Raw genomic sequence first — 16,486 nt, 5'->3', positions numbered from 1 at the left:
GGATGCCTGGGTATGTACGTTATAATGCTTGACAAACGTATGTAAACTGGACCAGGTAGCTGCTTTGCATACCTGCTCCGCTGAAGCCTGGTGTCGTAGTGCCCATGAGGCACCCACTGCCCGTGCCGAGTGAGCCTTGATCCCTGCCGGAACTGGCGTGCCACTGATTTGATAAGCTTCTTGGACCGTCAGGCGAACCCATCTGGCCAAAGTCGCTCTGGACGCAGCGAGCCCCTTCCGCCGTCCCTCTGGAACCACGAATAGAGAGTCTGTCTGGCGGAATGGCGCCGTCCTCGCCACATACCTCCTAAGAGCTCTTACCAGATCCAGAGTGTGCAAAGCCTTCTCTACCCTGTGCACCGGTGCCGGGCAAAACGAGGGTAAGACGATGTCTTCGTTGATATGAAATGCAGACACAACCTTCGGCAAGAAGGGGGGAGCTGGCCTTAAAACTACCTTATCCTTATAAAAGGTTAGGAACGGTGGTTTACAAGATAAGGCCGCCAATTCCGAAACCCGCCTAATAGACGTTATGGCTACTAGAAAAACGACCTTTCTGGACAGGTAAGGTAAGGAGACCTCTTGCAATGGTTCGAAAGGGGCCTCCTGAAGGGCTCTGAGCACCAAATTCAGGTCCCATGATTCCGTCGGCGCCTTATAGGGGGGTACTAAATGTGCGACCCCCTGCATAAACGTCCTAACCTGCCAGACGGAAGCGACTTTTCGTTGGAAAAGTACCGACAGGGCCGAGATTTGCGTTCTGAGGGAACTCGGGGCCAACCCTGCGTCCAGCCCTGCCTGTAGAAAAGCCAGTACGTTGGGGATCGAAAAAACCAGAGGAGCCACTTCACGATCCCTACACCAACGGAAGAATACTTCCCAAGTCCGATGATACACCCTCGCCGAGGAAGGCTTTCGGGCACTCACCATCGTGGCCGCCACATCGCGTCTGAATCCTGCCTGTGTTAACAGCCAAGATTCAATGGCCACGCCGTCAAACACAGGGCCCCTAAGTTCGGATGGCAGATCGGCCCTTGGGACAGTAAGTCCGGCCGATCTGGAAGACGCCAGGGTACGTCCACCACTAGTTGGACCAGATCTGCGTACCAGGCCCGCCGGGGCCAGTCTGGGGCCAGCAGAATTGCTGGAACCTTCTCTCTCCTTATTTTCCTGATAACTCTTGGAAGCAGCGGCAGCGGGGGGAACAAGTACGGGAGACGAAACTGGCTCCACGGGAGCACCAGTGCGTCTGCTGCGATTGCCTGCGGATCGAGGGATCGAGCGACAAACCTTAGTACCTTGGCATTCTCTCTGGATGCCATAAGGTCCACGTCTGGTGTCCCCCACCGTTGGCAGATCTGCTGAAAGATCTCGGGGTGCAGGGACCATTCCCCTGCCGCAACCCCCTGTCGGCTGAGAAAATCTGCCGCCCAGTTTTCGACTCCTGGAATGTGCACCGCTGAAATTACCACGCGGTTCTTCTCCGCCCAACGTAGTACCAGTCCGACCTCGCGCATGGCTGCCTGGCTGCGCGTGCCCCCTTGATGGTTGACATATGCTACTGCTGTAGCATTGTCCGTCTGGATGCGCACCGGCCGGTGTCTCAGGAAACACTGGAAATGTCGTAGGGCCAATCGTATTGCCCGTATCTCCAGAATGTTGATCGGGAGAATTACCTCCTGAACCGACCATCGCCCCTGGGCTATGTGACTCTGGAAAACTGCTCCCCAACCCTGCAGGCTTGCATCGGTCGTCACCACCAACCATTGTTCCGGGGGAAAGGGCTTCCCCTGGACCAGAGACGAGTCGCGAGTCCACCACCGGAGTGAACCCCGTACTAGCGGAGACAATTTGCACCGATGACTGAGAGACAGCAGCCTCCGGTCCCATGCTGTCAAGAGCGCATGCTGAAGCGGACGGAGATGGAACTGGGCAAACGGGATTGCTTCTATCGCCGCCACCATTCTGCCCAACACACTCATGCCATACCGGATGGATCTGGAGCCCGGCTGTAGAAGGTTCCGTATCCCTTGCTTGATTTTTTGCGCCTTGTCCTGAGGGAGGATCACCAGCCCCCGGGAGGTGTCGAAAATCATGCCCAGGAACACGATTTTTTGGGCTGGAATCAAGGACGACTTGCTCCAATTGATCAGCCAGCCCAGACGGGCCAGGGTATCCAGAGTAATATTGATATTGTCCTGGCACTCCTGAAACGACGGCCCCTTTACCAAAAGGTCGTCCAGGTAAGGTAACACCGTTATGCCCCGTGCATGCAGGATGGCCATAACCACCGCCATTATCTTTGTAAAGACTCTGGGGGCAGTGGCCAGACCAAAGGGCAGAGCCACGAATTGGAAGTGACGTCCTCCGATCGCAAATCGCAGGAACCTCTGGTGTGGGGGGAATATCGGAATATGCAGATATGCATCCTGCACATCGATTGAGGCCAGGAATTCCCCTGGATCCATGGCTGCAATGACCGAGCGGAGGGATTCCATCCGGAATCGCCTGACCCTGATGAATCTGTTTAGGATCTTTAGATCCAGAACCGGCCTCACAGTCCCGTCCTTTTTGGGGACCGAAAAAAGATTGGAGTAAAACCCCTGCGACTCTTCGCCCTGCGGCACTGGGGCGATAACCCCTTTGTGCTCTAGCGTCGTTACAGCCTGTAACAAACTCTCCGCCTGCGAATCTGTCTTGGAAAGTCGCGAACGGAAGAATCGCTGTGGTGGCCGTCCGACAAACTCTATCTTGTACCCGGACGATACAAGTTCTGCCACCCAAGTGTCGCGTGTCACTGCGACCCAAACGTGGCTGAACCTTAGTAGGCGTCCGCCCACCCTGTCGTCCGTAGGTACGGAGCGCCTCCAGTCATTTAGCTGGAGGCTTTTGGGGCTTGGCCCCCTTCGCTCTGGGTAAATGGCCTCGGCCTCTACCCAGCGGATTGGCCCTGTAAGAGACTTGTTTTTCCCTACTCTGGCCATCGTTTGCGGAGGAGTATGTCCTGGCCGGAGTCCCCCCCCAGGGGCTACGAAAGGGTCGAAAACGCCTTTGCGTTTGCCTGAATGCCGGGCAACTTCTCTGCTGCGGAAGGAAACTACTCTTCCCCCCTGTGGCTTCTGAGATAAGCCTATCCAGCTTCTCACCGAACAATCGATTGCCCTGAAAAGGCAATGAGGTCAAGGATTTTTTAGAGATAGAATCCGCTTTCCACAGCCTCAGCCATAATGCACGCCTAATGGCGATCGCATTCGCCGCTGCCACCGCCGAACACTCGGCCGCGTCCAGTGAGGCGCTGACAAGATAATCACTTGCCCCTGACATCTGATTTGCCACCTCTAAGACCTCCGCGGGCAGATCCCTGTCCTGGAGGGCCTTATACAGAGCTTCCCCCCACGAAACCATGGCTTTAGCCACCCAAGTCGCCGCAAAGGAGGGGGCCAGAGCCGACCCTGCTGCCTCATATACCGAGCGGGCAAGCCCGTCCATGAGGCGATCAGTTGGGTCCTTAATAGAGGAAACACTGGGTATTGACAATAGCGACCTAGATGCTAAACGTGACACGGGAGGGTCCACTACTGGCGACTCTACCCAAGCCTTATGGAGCTCAGGAGGAAACGGATACTTTGCCTGTAGCGCTTTTTGCATTGCAAAGCGCTTATCCGGGTGATCTCTATGTTTCTGGACTAGCTCCTCAAACTCCGGATGCGTGGCAAATCTTCTATGTGGTCGCCTGGATTTCTTAAAAGAGACCTTGTGACCTGAGGCTGTGGGCACATCGTCCTCGATCTCTAATGTCTGGTTGACTGCCTCAATGAGACTGTCCACCGAATCCTGGAACCCCAGACTTTCTAGATTCCAGGCTCCTTCCTCCTCTCCTTCATCCTGATCGCTCCCAGAGCTCAGTGACGGGGAACGGGATGCCCTAATACCCGCCGCCGAAGCCCCGGAGGGTCCGGCCGACGGGGAACGAACCCTCTTGATATGAGCTTGCCTGGTACTGGAGCGACCTCTAATGGTTGGAGGGTCCTGAGACGAGGACGAGCTCTCTTCCGCTGGCAGACCCCCCTCCCTGCTCCCGCCCGGGCCCTGAAGGGATTCAATTGCCCTTGTAAGGGACAGCATAGACTGCGATAAGGACACCGCCCATTCCGGGGGGTCCTGACCCCTTGGTTCAGAAACAGTGGGGAGCTCCTGGGCGCGCTCCGACTCACAGGCTTCACAATATTTACCCGCCTGTGCCTTTGGCAGCCTGACCCCACAGGACACGCAAACCGCGTAAAGGAAAGAGTGAGCTTTTCCTTTTGCAGACATACTTGCACAGGCTGAAGGCAGAGTAGAAGGAGGAGGAGGGTAACCTCTTCCCTGACAAGCAGCGTGGTTCTCCAAACGGAGTTACACTCACCCACCGGCTCCTTGCGTGGATGCGATGTGTTAGGGCGGAAGTCTCTCCGGGATCTGCGCCTCTGACCTCCTGCCCTATATCGCGCGTCTCCACCATCGCCGCTGTCACCGCCGCGTCAGCGGGCGGGACTTCCGGCTACCACCGGAAGTCAGCGGGCGGGACTTCCGGCTACCACCGGAAGTCGGCGCGCGGCCTCGCGCGATACTCGCGCCCTCCTGCAGTGGGGCCGCGGCCGCCGGCGGGCTTCCGGCCGCGATACACGCGGCGTGCGGAGCCCGGGTGCAACGCCCTGGCTACCGCTACCCACCAGCGCCAACTTGCGGTGCGCTCCAGGAGCGGATCCCCCATATACTAAACAGGTGAGCAGGGCCATCCGCCGTGCAGGCGCGCGGGGGGGGGGGGGGGGGGGGGGGGGCTCTGTCGGTCTTACTCGCGGCCTCTTCCCCCTGTACGCTCTCACCTGCGCCTCCGATTCAACCCCCTGGACTCACTACCAAGGGGTGGACGGGTCCTCCATACACTGCTGTTGTAGGAGAGTAGCAACGCGGAGGCTGACCCCTGGTTCTGCTCACACGTGCTCCTGATGAAGTTGTGGGGAAACCGAGTCCTCTAATCAGGACGCGTTGCCCCTCTTTCGTTAAAAAATAGATGTCTGGAAAAAAGTCCCAGATGTGTCCCTCGGTGCGGGAGAGGACACGTGGAGGGTTACTCACACGTGGTCGCCCGTTGGTGATTTGGGGAGATCGGATCCTCTCTATAGGATCCGTCGCCCCTATCTTATCTTCATAGAAAAAAGGGAGGGAAAAAAAAAATAAAAAATCTAGTCTGGAACTCCAGACTGCGTGTGCCTCCATCAGACACTAAGCAAAAACTGAGTTACGCCCGGCCTAGGGGCGAGGGTGTATGCGGCGGAGGAGGAGCTAACTCTTTTTTTGTACACTTAGTGTCGGCCTCCAGACGGCAGAAGCACACACCACAGTCTCTGTGTCCCCCAATGAGACGAAGGAGAAATCTGCAAAGGTTTCATGGATTGAAAGGGACCTTCCAGAAAAAGAATAAGGAATGTCAGAAAAAAAAAAAATGAAGAAATAAGCCTTACTAACCTCGTGAATTCTCCGCCAGTTCCAGAAGTCTTGGCGTCCCATCTATCAGTGATCTCAAAGCTGCAGCGTCAATTGCAAATGACCATGATTGGCTGCAGCGGTCACATGAATGATAAGACAGGCCGTCATCACTTCCAGTCCTGCTAGGAATCACCACATCAGCGATGATTAGATTAGCAAATAATATTTCAGAACATTCCTTATTCTGTTTAATTTTGAAAAATTCCCCAAAACCGCAGCATCAGACTACAGCCTATGTCAGACATGGGCAAAGTGCAGCCCGCGGACTAAGACAGGCGCAGGCCTGAAACAGTGGGTCATGGGGCCCACCATGCCTCCCACCCCCAGCATCCATCCGCCGCTCACTGTCACCGCTGTCTGCATCCTCAGGATGCAGACAGCAGTGAATACATTGGTGGAGGACGACTGGGACGTGGGCTCCACCTTCCACCAAACAGCGTGTGAGACAGCAGAGAGGACGTCATTTCATCACGTAGGCTGTGCACATAAACGCTGTGGACAGGACCCTTGTTTTTTTTAGCAAGGCGCAAGAGGAGTACCAAGATGGCAGACATTAGAGGCTTCAGCAAGCAGCCAGCTGCCAAAACATCTTATCATCAATCTGAATTAGAGCAGCGGGGGAACGGTAGGTGGGCCGGAATGGGCACCCAAAGCGGCGAGTCTTAGATGCCACTATCGGAGTCTGAAAGATGCATTTAAGGGGTTAACTAGTTACAACAGGCGCGAGCTCTGACCGCTGCTGCCCGAGGCAGATGACGGCTGTAATAACAGCTATGTTTTGCGTCACGAAAGGAGTTGGGCTCGATGTGGATAACGTAAGGGACATCATCCAAATATATTAGAGACAAACAGGATGAACACAGGTGGGGTCAGCACCATTCATCGGACCGCTCGGAAGTCATGGATCAAGAATACACTTCCGGAACAGACAATAGATTCTTTGAACACTCCAATGTGCCAAACAGCAGGCAATTTTTTGTTTTCGGCTCTAGGAGTAGTGCCCTGTAGCTGTGATAAGTCGACCCTACACCGCGCAGCGTATAAAGGGGGCAGATCTACTTTATCACCAAAGTTAGAAAAAGAAGCCGTAACAATAGAACCCAATCCTGTGCTCAACTAAATTACCCTCCAGATTTAGGAACGGAGACAAACAAACTGTCCCGAGAAGGAAACCGAGACTTGCTGCTCTCAGAACTAGTTTCAGCCCCATTAAAGTATTATGGAGCGTCAGTCACCCGCGGGCGTCTCGTCAGGATCAGTCACACGCACGTTATTACCTTTTCATCTAATGCTTTGTGATGTTCAAAAAGAGACTTTAGAGCTTTCAGGACTTCAACCTCACTGGAGACACCGGCCGGAGACTGGGCCTGCCTCTTCACCACGGTCATCCTCAGCGAGCGCTCGTGCCGGGAAACAAGACACTCCAGATGTTCGAGAAGGAGCTGCAAAGATACAAACACACGTGACTAAGAAATGCAGGAATCAAAAACAGACAAGCAGATAGAGAAAACATCACCCAGGTGGCTGCACTGCCCACCCTCGTTACCCCAGAGCCCGTGTAATCCTTACCCGGGTATTGTTCCTCTCTGCCTTCAACTCCGCAATTTCTTCCTCCCGCTCCAGCAGCTGCTCCCGGCAGATGTTCAGCTCTTTCGTCAGCGCTGCAAACTCCTTTAAGACAAAATTAACATTCAATTGGAAGGTCTAATAAGGTATAGGTGAAAACTTATCGATTATTGGGGGTAATCAGCCACTAGGACCCCCCACTGACCTCTACATCGGGGGGCAGAGACGCAGAATAGAACAGTTGCTGAGTATCTGAACCACCGCTCCATTTATTATCTATAGGACTGCTAGAGAAGCGCATGAGCGGCACTGCTCCGCATTATCTATGGGACTGCTGGAGAAGCGCATGCAGCCGCCACCGCCCCATATTATCTATGGGACTGCTGGAGAAGCGCATGCAGCCGCCACCGCCCCATATTATCTATGGGACTGCTGGAGAAGCGCATGCAGCCGCCACCGCCCCATATTATCTATGGGACTGCTGGAGAAGCGCATGCAGCCGCCACCACCCCATATTATCTATGGGACTGCTGGAGAAGCGCATGCAGCCGCCACCGCCCCATATTATCTATGGGACTGCTGGAGAAGCGCATGCAGCCGCCACCGCCCCATATTATCTATGGGACTGCTGGAGAAGCGCATGCAGCCGCCACCGCCCCATATTATCTATGGGACTGCTGGAGAAGCGCATGCAGCCGCCACCGCCCCATATTATCTATGGGACTGCTGGAGAAGCGCATGCAGCCGCCACCGCCCCATATTATCTATGGGACTGCTGGAGAAGCGCATGCAGCCGCCACCGCCCCATATTATCTATGGGACTGCTGGAGAAGCGCATGCAGCCGCCACCGCCCCATATTATCTATAGGACTGCTGGAGATATGCATGAGCAGTACTGCTCCGCATTATCTATGGGAATGCTGGAGAAGCGCATACCGCCACCACCCCATATTATCTATGGGACTACTGGAGAAGCGCATGAGCAGCACTGCTCCGCATTATCTATGGGAATGCTGGAGAAGCGCATGCCGCCACCGCCCCATATCATCTATGGGACTGCTGGAGAAGCGCATGAGCAGCACTGCTCCGCATTATCTATGGGATTGCTGGAGAAGCGCATACCGCCACCGCCCCATATCATCTATGGGACTGCTGGAGAAGCGCATGCCGCCACATATCTATAGGACTGCTGGAGATACGCATGAGCAGCACTGCTCTGCATTATCTATGGGATTGCTGGAGAAGCGCATGCCGCCACCGCCCCATATCCGTAGGACTGCTGGAGATACGCATAAGCAGCACTGCTCCGCATTATCTATGGGAATGCTGGAGAAGCGCATGCCGCCACCGCCCCATATCATCTATGGGACTGCTGGAGAAGCGCATGAGCAGCACTGCTCCGCATTATCTATGGGATTGCTGGAGAAGCGCATACCGCCACCGCCCCATATCATCTATGGGACTGCTGGAGAAGCGCATGCCGCCACATATCTATAGGACTGCTGGAGATACGCATGAGCAGCACTGCTCTGCATTATCTATGGGATTGCTGGAGAAGCGCATGCCGCCACCGCCCCATATCTGTAGGACTGCTGGAGATACGCATGAGCAGCACTGCTCCGCATTATCTATGGGATTGCTGGAGAAGCGCATACCGCCACCGCCCCATATTATCTATGGGACTACTGGAGAAGCGCATGAGCAGCACTGCTCCGCATTATCTATGGGAATGCTGGAGAAGCGCATACCGCCACCGCCCCATATCTATGGGACTGCTGGAGAAGCGCATGCCGCCACCGCCCCATATTATCTATGGGACTGCTGGAGAAGCGCATGCCGCCACCGCCCCATATTATCTATGGGACTGCTGGAGAAGCGCATGCCGCCACCGCCCCATATTATCTATGGGACTGCTGGAGAAGCGCATGCCGCCACCGCCCCATATTATCTATGGGACTGCTGGAGAAGCGCATGCCGCCATCCCATATTATCTATGGGACTGCTGGAGAAGCGCATGCCGCCATCGCCCCATATTATCTATAGGACTGCTGGAGATACGCGTGAGCAGCACTGCTCCGCATTATCTATGGGATTGCTGGAGAAGCGCATACCGCCACGGCCCCATATCATCTATGGGACTGCTGGAGAAGCGCATGCCGCCATCGCCCCATATTATCTATAGGACTGCTGGAGATACGCGTGAGCAGCACTGCTCTGCATTATCTATGGGAATGCTGGAGAAGCGCATACCGCCACCGCCCCATATCATCTATGGGACTGCTGGAGATACGCATGAGCAGCACTGCTCCGCATTATCTATGGGATTGCTGGAGAAGCGCATACCGCCACCACCCCATATCATCTATGGGACTGCTGGAGAAGCGCATGTCGCCACCGCCCCATATCATCTATGGGACTGCTGGAGAAGCGCATGCCGCCACCGCCCCATATCATCTATGGGACTGCTGGAGAAGCGCATGCCGCCAGCGCCCCATATTATCTATAGGACAGCTGGAGATACGCATGAGCAGCACTGCTCCTCATTATCTATGGGATTGCTGGAGAAGCGCATGCCGCCACCATCTCATTATCTATAGGACTGCTGGAGAAGAGCATGCGCACCACCACTCCGTATTATCTATGGGACAGCTAGAGAAGCGCATGCTGCCGCCATCCCATATTATCTATGGGACTGCTGGAGAAGCGCATGCCGCCGCCATCCCATATTATCTATGGGACTGCTGGAGAAGAGCATGCCCACCTCCCCTCCGTATTATCTATAGGACTGCTGGAGAAGAGCATGCGCACCACCACTCTGTATTATCTATGGGACAGCTAGAGAAGCGCATGCCGCCGCCATCCCATATTATCTATGGGACTGCTGGAGAAGCACATGCCGCCGCCATCCCATATTATCTATGGGACTGCTGGAGAAGAGCATGCGCACCACCACTCCGTATTATCTATGGGACTGCTGGAGGAGCGCATGCCCACCTCCACTCCGTATTATCTATGGGACTGCTGGAGGAGCGCATGCCCACCTCCACTCCGTATTATCTATGGGACTGCTGGAGGAGCGCATGCCCACCTCCACTCCGTATTATCTATGGGACTGCTGCAGAAATGCATGCGCACTTCTGAGCATATTATATCAGGAACTGATGGAGAAGCGCATGCACACCACTGTCTCATGTCATCTATGGGACTACTGGAGAGGCGCATGTGCATCACTGCCCCAATTTGGCCATAACTCCATACTAACGGATCATATGTGAACCCAGCTCTCGAGGTCAGCAATGATTTCTGCAGTTGGACTCCAATCAATTAGCAAGATAGACGGATACGTGATAAATTGCAGAGTAGTGACAACCCTTTTAGTATTTATTGCTTGTTCATTAAATGTCAAAACACTCAGAGAAAATAAACAAACAAATATGAACACACAAAAAAGTGCACGGCTTAATCACTGACCAAAAACCAGCAACTTTCCGCTATACTATTTCATCTCCTCAGCTTGCAATCAGTCAATTGAAACCTCTTATTCGCTTTCAATACAATTCCAGTTCAGTCCAACAAATAGATGTTTATGTTATAAGAAATGATGGTTAAAAAAAAACCCTTTTAATTATTTCCTATGACTACACAAAGGTTATGAGATTATCTCCCTCTGACAGGAGTGGGTCATATGTGCCCATGACCCGGGCGATGAGTAATGGTGAATGACGAGTAGTATGACGGCTTACTATCTGAGAATACCAGGAGGACTGACATCACACGTTGAGGACACTTGGAAACTTTTCTTAATACCTGCGTCGAAAAAAAAAAAAAAAAATCCAGGGAGATTCCTGCAGTTTGTGAGGTCCGTGGCGTTGTCACCGCGCACACGTGGGGCGACATTAATGTTATTTTCTCCTTGTGGCCGGGGCCAAACTCTCCCTTACGAATTTACTACAATTGTATCCATTCCGAACAATCCTCTAAATTGCTGCACTATGTGCAACTTCCCCTGATACATTGTAGCACAGCATCAGCTGCGAGCGGCTCTCGGGGTCTCGGCCCCTGGGTGTAAACGAGAATCTTCCCATTCACTGACCAGGATGACCTCTCCATGGAGTTGTAGGTCTCCCCCCCTAAACATTGTCTACAGATGTCCTATGACATCAGCCCTGGTTCCTGCATGGACCAGACCAGGAGACACTAGATTGTAAGCTCCCGGGCACATGGACTGGTAGGCAGGAGGTATGAACCCACAATAACAAACATCAGTGTAACTGGACCTGTAATGTACCGTAATGACCGTCTCTTCACCTTTCTTCGGCAGTAAATTCCTTGCTGACTGAGGAGAGTTAATGATTACAAGGGTCAATATCAAGTCCCAGGACGGCACTCCATGCCTCTCCGCAGAGGTTCTTGCTTCTCACATACTTGAGGCCTCCTGTGACCGTGGAGCAGCCGAGGCTGTGTGTCCTCATGTGATTTACACAAACTGTAACCACAGGGAAGGAATGGCAATCTGTCCTGCGCCTAGGAGCATTTCCAAAGGATCCAGCAGCAGGGCAACAGGGGCCTAGAAGAGGAATACCAGGAGAAAAGGCAGGTGACTGCCCCCCGGGGTCAGCAGCTGAGACCGGCTATACATGGCAAACACCAAGGTCACCAACACCCCGCCATATACAGGAGGAACTTGCGGCTTTATTCACTTTCCTTTGTGGGAGAGACATGGCCTTTTTACAGTAACACTTATCCATGTATAAAAGGGGTTGTCCCACAGAACATATCACCAATCCAAGTATGGTCACTGGGGATCAGACCAATGAGATCCCCACCATTTCCAAGAAAAGGGGTCTGCGGGATTACAGCGAGAAAAATGCATTAGTGAGCGGAGGGGTGGCGGGGCACACACGCGCCGTCCACAGGAGGGGTGGCGGGGCACACACGCGCCGTCCACAGGAGGGGTGGCGGGGCACACACGCGCCGTCCACAGGAGGGGTGGCGGGGCACACACGCGCCGTCCACAGGAGGGGTGGCGGCACATGCGCGCCATTCATACAGGTGACTTTGGGACCACTCTCATTCTCGAGATTGCTGGGGGTCAGTGGGGGTCAGGTCGGCTGGACCCCAATAGTCATACTGTGGATAGGAAAAATATTTCTTATGGGACAGCCCCTTTAAGATGATTAATTTGAATACTCGTGGACGTCACAGCCTCATACACAGGAGAGAATGAGCAGGTGCCAAAAAGCAAGACGACAATCTCTATGAGCGCTCAATGGCAGCCATCAGAAGTCGTCAGCCTGCACCTGTGGCTCCACCGGGGCTAGCAGCCAATATGGCACCGTATTGTGGACACATTTTGCCATTTAATCCAGCGCAATCTTAGTTGGGATTTTTATGCCAAAGAAAAAAAACTCACCGAGGAAAGAAGAGTCTCATGGTATTATCGGGGCGCCAGGACAGTGTGGCCCTGTTTTCCGGCTCAGCCGCGTTCTTACTGGTCACCAGTATCACGGACAGTTTTTGGCTCTAAGTTTAGCGGATAGTGACACTGGTCTTCCTGACACAGTTTCCCAGAAGACAAACTGAAGTGTGCCAGAAAAATCCCAAAATCTGATCCAAGAGCGAATACCACGCGGAGATCTGCTCCTAATAAAGCAGCAGGATTAACGTCTTCCAGTTGTTGCATCCGAGCAACGTGCATGAACATTTCCCGATCTGTTCTCAGCCCAGACAGGAAAGTGTTACTGCCACTGACTGATGGAGCTTGGCCTTTATAGGGAGCGATGTGACCTGACAGCAGCAGGCAGCCCCAACATCATCTGGCCGAGGGTGGTCTTCTCCTCGTCTGACCCAGTGTCTACTCCGGGTGGGTCACAGGAGGTGAGCCCTCCACCAGGCGGCTTCTGGGAGCAGATTTAATGTAATTTATTTAGGTTTTTAAATAACGGCAAACAATGCTGGGACAAAACACCCACAACAGATTGCATTACCGTCTGTTTGCTACAGAGTTAACGGCTAAAATTAAGCTGCACTTCAGTTTCTAAGATGATCCAGTAACGTGTCTCAGGGAGGAAATGGCGAGGAAGCTGCCCTGGATATGTGGACTCATCACGAGAAGCTGCACTAGGCACAGACCAGATATGGGGTCACCAAATACAATGCCCTATATGTCCTGACGTGGCTGCACAACATGACGTTATTTAACAGAAAAAAAATCAACTGTAACACGGTAATATAGGCTGGAAGTGAGCTCTGCGTGTCTCTCCCAGTAATATAGGCTGGATGTGAGGTCTGTGTGTCTCCCATTAATATAGGCTGGATGTGAGCTCTGCGTGTCTCTCCCAGTAATATAGGCTGGATGTGAGGTCTGTGTCTCTCCCATTAATATAGGCTGGAAGTGAGCTCTGCGTGTCTCTCCCAGTAATATAGACTGGATGTGAGGTCTGTGTGTCTCCCATTAATATAGGCTGGATGTGAGCTCTGCGTGTCTCTCCCAGTAATATAGGCTGGATGTGAGGTCTGTGTCTCTCCCATTAATATAGGCTGGATGTGAGCTCTGCGTGTCTCTCCGAGTAATATAGGCTGGATGGGAGGTCTCTGTGTCTCTCCCAGTAATATAGGCTGGATGTGAGGATTGTGTCTCTCTCCCAGTAATATAGGCTGGTTGTGAGGATTGTGTCTCTCTCCCAGTAATATAGGCTGGTTGTGAGGATTGTGTCTCTCTCCCAGTAATATAGGCTGGTTGTGAGGATTGTGTCTCTCTCCCAGTAATATAGGCTGGTTGTGAGGATTGTGTCTCTCTCCCAGTAATATAGGCTGGTTGTGAGGATTGTGTCTCTCTCCCAGTAATATAGGCTGGATGTGAGGTCTCTGTGTCTCTCCCAGTAATATAGGCTGGTTGTGAGGATTGTGTGTCTCTCCCAGTAATATAGGCTGTTTGTGAGGATTGTGTGTCTCTCCCAGTAATATAGGCTGGTTGTGAGGATTGTGTGTCTCTCCCAATAATATAGGCTGGTTGTGAGGATTGTGTGTCTCTCCCAATAATATAGGCTGGTTGTGAGGATTGTGTGTCTCTCCCAGTAATATAGGCTGGTTGTGAGGATTGTGTGTCTCTCCCAGTAATATAGGCTGGTTGTGAGGATTGTGTGTCTCTCCCAGTAATATAGGCTGGTTGAGAGGATTGTGTGTCTCTCCCAGTAATATAGGCTGGTTGTGAGGATTGTGTGTCTCTCCCTGTAATATGGGCTGGATGTGAGCTCTGCGTGTCTCTCCCTGTAATATGGGCTGGATGTGAGATCTGCGTGTCTCTCCCAGTAATACAGGCTGGATGTGAGATCTGTACGTCTCTCCCAGTAATATAGGCTGGATGTGAGGTCTGTGTGTCTCCCATTAATATAGGCTGGATGTGAGCTCTGCGTGTCTCTCCCAGTAATATAGGCTGGATGTGAGGTCTGTGTCTCTCCCATTAATATAGGCTGGATGTGAGCTCTGCGTGTCTCTCCGAGTAATATAGGCTGGATGGGAGGTCTCTGTGTCTCTCCCAGTAATATAGGCTGGATGTGAGGATTGTGTCTCTCTCCCAGTAATATAGGCTGGTTGTGAGGATTGTGTCTCTCTCCCAGTAATATAGGCTGGTTGTGAGGATTGTGTCTCTCTCCCAGTAATATAGGCTGGTTGTGAGGATTGTGTGTCTCTCCCAGTAATATAGGCTGGATGTGAGGATTGTGTGTCTCTCCCAGTAATATAGGCTGTTTGTGAGGATTGTGTGTCTCTCCCAGTAATATAGGCTGGTTGTGAGGATTGTGTGTCTCTCCCAGTAATATAGGCTGGTTGTGAGGATTGTGTGTCTCTCCCAGTAATATAGGCTGGTTGTGAGGATTGTGTGTCTCTCCCAATAATATAGGCTGGTTGTGAGGATTGTGTGTCTCTCCCAATAATATAGGCTGGTTGTGAGGATTGTGTGTCTCTCCCAGTAATATAGGCTGGTTGTGAGGATTGTGTGTCTCTCCCAGTAATATAGGCTGGTTGTGAGGATTGTGCGTCTCTCCCAGTAATATAGGCTGGTTGAGAGGATTGTGTGTCTCTCCCAGTAATATAGGCTGGTTGTGAGGATTGTGTGTCTCTCCCTGTAATATGGGCTGGATGTGAGCTCTGCGTGTCTCTCCCAGTAATACAGGCTGGATGTGAGATCTGTACGTCTCTACCGGTAATATAGGCTGGATGTGAGGTCTGTGTGTCTCTCCCAGTAATATAGACTGGATGTGAGGATTGTGTCTCTCTCTCAGTAATACAGGCTGGATATGAGGTCTGTGCGTCTCTCCCAGTAATATAGGCTGGATGACAGCAAATGGAAAAAAAAAAAAAAAAAAACCATGATGCTATAGCTCTGAAGGTTTGCTACAATTTCTCATGAGAGAAGTACATGATCTATGGCACAAATCTCTTGTATCCAAACAGTTTTCTACAATGTATCAAAAGCCAACAATATGGCTTAGTAATGTGCAGTGTAATACTACCCAAAAAGTAGCCTGCCTTCTGCTTAAAGACATGAATTCATTCACTGAATGCAAGCACAGACTTTGCAAAAGGTAAATTGAAAATGCAACATATATTTGTATATTAAAGTGAAAATCTACTTTAGAAAACTGATTTTAAAACATACCAAGTTCATAGTGAGCAAACCCCTCTCCCCATTCAGGGATCACACCAATTAGTTGGAGCAGGGAGTGACTAAAATTCATGTCCACAAATTACACAGAGAGCCCATTGACTTAAATTAGAACAAGGTAACATCTCCTTCAGCCTGCGGGGGCGCTGCAGGGACAAGGATCCTGGATTTCTCCACATATTTTACAACTGTACCCAACACCCAGTGATCATCAGCGGACTGTCTAACAAGGAATGTCCAAACGCTCTAAAAATACTGTAGAGCTGAAAAGTCAGCTGATCGCTCGATCTCAATAATTTTTTTGGCAATATCGTTATTGCGGCAGCACATCTCTCAGAGTACACAGAAGACGAGCTGCCGAGAATATGCCGACTGTACGGGGACAGCAGTACGATACCAGCGATGTACACAGAAGACGTGCTGCCGAGAATATGCATACTGTACGGGAACAGCAGTACAATACCAGAGATGTACATAGAAGTGCTGCCGAGAATATGCAGACTGTACGGAGACAGCAGTACGATACCAGCGATGTACACAGAAGACGTGCTGCCGAGAATATGCAGACTGTACGGAGACAGCAGTGCGATACCAGCGATGTACACAGAAGACGTGCTGCTGAGAATATGCAGACTGTACGGAGACAGCAGTACGATACCAGCGATGTACACAGAAGACGTGCTGCTGAGAATATGCAGACTGTACGGAGACAGCAGTACGATACCA

At 52.1% G+C, this 16,486-nt stretch overlaps 1 protein-coding gene across 8 annotated transcripts in view; it reads right to left on the bottom strand.

Moving 5' to 3' along the window:
- PPFIA1 (PTPRF interacting protein alpha 1) overlaps positions 1–16,486 on the bottom strand; it is a 71,786-nt gene that overhangs the window by 44,453 nt on the left and 10,847 nt on the right. For all 8 annotated transcript variants that reach the window (XM_073541759.1, XM_073541752.1, XM_073541751.1 and 5 more), the window contains exons 3-4: positions 7,099–7,200; positions 6,807–6,971 (exon numbers count right to left, since the gene is read on the bottom strand). In XM_073541759.1, the coding sequence (XP_073397860.1) occupies positions 6,807–6,971; positions 7,099–7,200 (267 nt within the window). The remainder of the gene's footprint in view (positions 1–6,806; positions 6,972–7,098; positions 7,201–16,486) is intronic.

The sequence above is a fragment of the Dendrobates tinctorius genome, unplaced genomic scaffold (genome assembly GCF_039654945.1).
Source record: "Dendrobates tinctorius isolate UK_male_01 unplaced genomic scaffold, ASM3965494v1 ptg000124l, whole genome shotgun sequence".
In the NCBI taxonomy this organism is placed as follows: Eukaryota; Metazoa; Chordata; class Amphibia; order Anura; family Dendrobatidae; genus Dendrobates; species Dendrobates tinctorius.
The sequence above is the reverse complement of the archived record's forward strand: the minus strand, read 5'-3'. Positions and strand labels throughout refer to the sequence as shown.